Below are 5,219 nucleotides of genomic sequence, written 5' to 3'. Positions count from 1 at the left end.
GGAGCGAGGCCGCCATTGCCGCCGCCGATCTGATGCGAGTAGTTTGCGTACGACTTGAGGTGCTGATTTGCATAGGGTTTCCAAACATAGCACACGTCTGTACTCCGTAATTTCGAAATCGTCCTGAACACGACATCTAATCCAATTGCATGCCGTTCTAAAAAAAATAAAAAAAATTCCAGTTGCATGTCGGGGTAAGAGCAACTCCAACGCGTCAACCCAAATTATCCACGCGGGTCTGTTTAGGTTGAGACGGACACAAAAGTCAGCCCAATGTATCAACTCAAACGAACGCGCGTCTGCTTTTTGTTTGCCGCCGGGCTTGCCTTTGCCTCCCTCGCCTTCATCAAAGGCAAGGCCGACGGCTTCCGTAAAACGGTGGCGCCGATCAAGAAGAAGGAGTTGACAAACGCCCAACGGGCCGTGCAGTCGGCCAAGAGAAAGGGCCGGAGGCAGGTGCAGGCCGGGCAAGCTCGAAGCCGCGTCAGCCGCTGCCCTGGCCGCCGCCGCACAACAAGAGGAAAACAAAGCCCTCCTCGGTGCGGCAACGAGGGAGGCCCTACTCTACCTAGGGTTAAACCTAGGCCAGCACAGGCTCATTGCTGTCGCTGAGCACCGACTAGCTGGCCTTTCCTCGTCCGCCACTGCCAGAGTTGCCGCGCACATCCACCACACCGCAGACGCCCGACTTCCATCCCTAGCCGCAAGCCTCCCGTTTCTCCGGGGACTACTCGCGCGGAGGTGAGCGTGGTCGCGCAGGCCACACCCACGCCCATGGCCATCGACCTCAATGCCACACATGTGGTTGGTGGATCATCCACCAGGGGCAGAGGAAATGCCCGCGGGAGATCATGAATGTAGACTTGGGTACGGTGTCCCCGAGAAAGAGGCCTTGGTTTGAGAAGATACAGACCGGCATGATCTAGTTCAATAATGAATGATCTATGGCGGAGAGCGCCATCTATTTTTTGTATGCAGGCACAACGATCGAGATGGCGTGGTTGAACTCCCTCCCTTTTTTGTATGCTGGCATGTGTGTCGGCCACTGTCAAGTACACTAGCAAGAACTCTGGGCGATGCAATGGCCGCTGGAATGGCGCCGGCATGAACTGACATGTTTTTTTAGGCTGGCATGTATGCCGCCCACTGGCATGGCACCAACATGAACTCTGAGCGATGGCATGGTCTATGATCGCGGGCCTTTTTAAAATTCATATTGTTTTTTGCGCGGACGAGAATTGGGTCGGCTGGTTGGGCGCAGGGCTGACCCAAACACATAAGGGGGCGGACGAGCCGACCCAAATGGATACGACTCGTTGAAGTCGTTCTAGGGTGAAACACACACATATCGCGACATGCATGCAAACTATACCTTTTTTATTGAGGAAATACCATCATGGCTACCTTTAATTATTTGGCAAAATCGCCTCATCCTTCACTAAGGAGTTTACAAGAAGAACCGGGGGTTCATCAACCCAACTACAAGAAACATCATTTTCATAAGAAAATTTAGCTAAATTGTGCACAACTTCATTTGCTTCCCTTCGGCAATGTGTGAACTCAAGATTCCCGATCGTTCTAGCTACGCTTCACATTCTCTCTTGGCCTGAACATGCATTAACAACCTCTAAAGGTGTGTTCAGGAGCCCTGCCGCTTCTCAACTCCCCAACTCCACGTGAGGGGTGTAGCTGAACAGTCCAAATCCCGGCTATGGGCGAGAGAAGCTGGCGAAACTTGGAGTGTAATTTCTGAGGGAGCCGTGGAGCTGGGAAACTCGAGCTCCTCCGAAACACCAAAGCAGGAGGTGTCAAGAATTTACATGTGATGCCACCGCTAAGTAAGTTAAGTTGCGTACAGTACGTTCGCTCGTACCAAATATTACAAGTATGTGCCACCTCTAAGCCAGTTTCTTCTCCACCCGTCAAAAAAAGCCAGTTTCTTCTCCAGAGCCGCTACTTCTCATAGCTAGGTGGGCTGGCGGCTTGTTTCATTGACCAGAACGATTTGTAACTCCCAAGATTTTTAACAGAAGTTGGCTGCTGGTTTTGGGCTGAGGAGTTTAAAGTTGTGGAGAGTTACCGAACAGGCTCTAAAGCATCTGATTCAATTTGTATGGACGTATAACTGAGATTAGCAGACTAGTCATATATTCCTATGTTTTCTCAAAGAAAAAAGTCATATATTTCTATGTCAAAAAAACCGTGACAGTGAACATCTACTTACTGACAACGCTGCACTGAAATGACATTGGAAGGCCGGTACCCACCCGATTGTTGATGAACACATACGTGATCGTGGACAAAATGGGACGTCCATTCAATTTTTGTGGCTCGAAATGCCCGTACTTTAGAAGATCAGTTTGGTTAGTTGGCTTGACTCCGAAGACTTGCCCAGATATATAGGAAGAAAATGTTTGACATAAAGAAAACTTCAACTCATTCGAGTTAGCTGCCATTCAGCATGAATGGTGGGCTATATATATCAAAAACAATGAACAACCGATGGAACTAAGCAAAAAGACAAGGAAGCAAACCAAACATTTGGTCGGCAAAAGAAGAAGAATAAGAGCAAATTCAACATTCATATGCGTCCACGTGTCACGGTCTCTACCAAAAATTATGACACAATGTGTGTACCCGTAGCAAAAGGCCACTAGGCAGGCGGCAGGTGGAGGAGTCAAAGGCGGAAGCTTTGCCTGCCGGCCATGGCCATGCCGTCCACCGCGTCTTGCTGCTTCGCCTCCTCCTCCCCCCATGTCCGGCCCAGCCTCCGCCTCCTCCTGACCCACACCACCATCACCTCGAGCCCCGCGCGCATCCGCCTCGTCTCCCGTAACCCCCTCCGGCGCTCCTTCTCGTCCTCCGAGCCGGCGCCCGGTGTCGCCGGCGACGAGGGGGGATATGTGGACAGGGAGGTAGAGGAGGACCGGGACGAGCGGTACGGGTTCGAGATGGAGGTGCGGAAGCTGCCGGGGAAGAAGAACCGGCGGCTGGTGCGCGCGCGGGTGCGGGTCGGCGCGCCGCTCCAGGCCGTCTGGGCCACGCTCACCGACTACGAGGGCCTCGCCGGATTCATCCCCGGCCTCTCCGAGTGCCGCCTCCTCCACCAGGACAAAGCCTTCGCCCGCCTCTACCAGGTTTCCCCTCTCCTCTCGCCCAAGCAATTCGTCGAGCAGGTCGTGTGCGATGGTCTGACGCATGATATGCTTGGTTTCTCTGCAGGTCGGGGAGCAGGATCTGGCGCTGGGGTTCAAGTTCAACGCCAAGGGCACCATCGACTGCTACGAGGGAGAGATGGAGCTGCTCCCGGAGTTCCGGGCGCACCGCCGGGAGATCGACTTCAACATGGTCGACGGCGATTTCAAGGTCTTCCAGGGCAAGTGGTCTGTCCAGGAGGTAACATGATCATACCCTGTCCCTGTTGTTCTTGCTCAGAATTCAGATTCCCAAGTTCCGGTGCGATGCTGGACACGTAGACAGCCAAATTGATAGCCTAGTGGAAGCCTAGGTTCATTGTTATTCTGGAATTTGCAATTTTACCTCATAGCAGGATCACCTGATTTCGTAGAGCAACTGTATCTGTGTCGATGCACCATGTAAGCAGCTCAGGGTGTTAAAATATGTTCGTGTCGTCGTAACAAGAGGGAGATCTTTCATTTTATTACTAGTGCTGCAGCATTCTAGATGCACTATGTTTGGTCAACTGATGTTTCTGGAAGTTCATGGATCATGGTATAATTGATGACCACTGACTCTGAAATGCTGCCAAGTAATCTGGTTCCCACTTCGATCCGTGTAGGTCGATGATGCTACTGAAGGTGGGGAAATTTCATCAGGGCAGGAATTTCAGACCACGCTTTCTTATGTGGTGGAGCTAGAGCCTAAGCTCTGGGTTCCAGTTCGGCTACTGGAAGGGAGGATCTGCAAGGAGATCAAAACCAACCTTATTTGTATCCGAGAAGAAGCAGAGAGGGTCCAAAGGTTACTGGACGAGGTAATTGTGACAATCGCAGCTGCTCAACTTTTTGTCTTGCATGTGCAAGGCATTTTCATTACGTCAAATGTCATTCAGTATTCATCTAGTACAATCCTAGAATCTTAATAACCAATACAAACATTTTGGACGAAATGTGTACTTTCCTACTCCACTTATATTTTTCCTTCTTGGAACCACATCCATTTTTTTCATACACTGTTGCCACATCGTTTTTCATTTCAATCTCATGTATTTTCAGTGATAACTAGGATGAATCCTGAAGGCTTTCTTACAATGCCGTTCTTGATTATAGTTCCGTGTCCGCTACTTAACAGAGGTATGTTCAGCCCGACTTCAGTTATGTTGTTCGATCCTTGTGATTGAAGTGCCATGAGTCTGATGGGTGTCAGCCTCACAGGGAATCAGATAAACAAAAATCAGCATGCTTCTTGCATCGAGGTGATGTGGAATGGCCCCCAGTTGTGTTGACATGGCTGGATAACCAATGGAGGGACCTCACCTGAACCGAGTCTTGCAGTTTAGGATTTGTTTTTGCTACTTCATTGAAGAGTGGACAACTCACGATACATAATTTTGTTAGAAGATGTTGGCAGGATGGTTGACTGTAATGCATAGAGAGCAAACACTTGTCCAGTTGTTTTTGTTGTAATGTCATCTCTGATATGATTCTACATGTATGCAAATTCATTCTGTAATATAATACAGCAGATAAATTATCAGTTCCTTTGATACAGTTGAACAATAAAGTAGTTCAGAACAAGTTACCAATCCGACCATGGGATAACTTGTTGTCTTGTTAACTTTTGTCCCCAAAACATATGCTAGACTGCGCCTTTTCTTTCTTTATTTTCTTCTCATTTTCTCATGCAATTTAGTACCTAAATTTATATTTCACTTTTTTTGCTTGGTGTAACTTTTGTTGTTCCATGTGGTTTTTCCTTTGGTCCGGCCATAATGCCTCTTCTCAGATCAAGAAAAGAGAAGAAACTAATCAGACTTCAGAGTGAGATGCTACAATGAGGTGACGAGGATGAGTCCTGTGCAGGTCCGGGAGCAGTATCTGACGCTGGGGCTCAAGTTCAACGCCAAGGGCGCCATAGAGTGCTACAAGGGGGAGATGGAGGTGCTCCTGGAGTCCCGGGCGCGCTGCCGGGAGACCGCCTTCAACATGATCGACGGCGATTTCAAGGTCTTCCAGGGCAAATGGTCTGTCCAGGAGGTA

General features: G+C 49.5%; 1 protein-coding gene across 2 annotated transcripts; it reads left to right on the top strand.

Annotated features, from left to right (window-relative positions):
• The first annotated feature begins 2,611 nt into the window (after nt 1-2,611).
• LOC125546307 lies at nt 2,612-4,726 on the top strand. Of its 2 annotated transcripts, none has more exons than XM_048710528.1 (5): nt 2,612-3,137; nt 3,223-3,396; nt 3,800-3,994; nt 4,246-4,313; nt 4,395-4,726. In XM_048710528.1, the coding sequence occupies exons 1-4, from the start codon at nt 2,706-2,708 to the stop codon at nt 4,255-4,257; spliced, it is 813 nt and encodes a 270-aa protein (XP_048566485.1). In that variant the 5' UTR covers nt 2,612-2,705; the 3' UTR covers nt 4,258-4,313; nt 4,395-4,726. The 2 variants fall into 2 exon arrangements, with proteins under 2 accessions (XP_048566485.1, XP_048566486.1); XM_048710529.1 differs by having other exon boundaries at nt 2,614-3,137; nt 4,236-4,313.
• The last annotated feature ends 493 nt before the right edge of the window (nt 4,727-5,219 follow it).

Source organism: Triticum urartu, chromosome 3, assembly GCF_003073215.2.
Source record: "Triticum urartu cultivar G1812 chromosome 3, Tu2.1, whole genome shotgun sequence".
Taxonomy (NCBI): Eukaryota; Viridiplantae; Streptophyta; class Magnoliopsida; order Poales; family Poaceae; genus Triticum; species Triticum urartu.
This window is presented reverse-complemented; position numbering and strand designations above follow the sequence as displayed.

What these genes read in the sequence shown, in the direction of transcription:
- LOC125546307 (XM_048710528.1), top strand. Translation starts at nt 2,706, where the DNA reads ATGGCCATGCCGTCCACCGCGTCTTGCTGCTTCGCCTCCTCCTCCCCC. An exon ending in CCTTCGCCCGCCTCTACCAG is followed by an intron (nt 3,138 to 3,222) that starts GTTTCCCCTCTC and finishes GTTTCTCTGCAG; the next exon opens with GTCGGGGAGCAGGATCTGGC. An exon ending in GCAAGTGGTCTGTCCAGGAG is followed by an intron (nt 3,397 to 3,799) that starts GTAACATGATCA and finishes CGATCCGTGTAG; the next exon opens with GTCGATGATGCTACTGAAGG.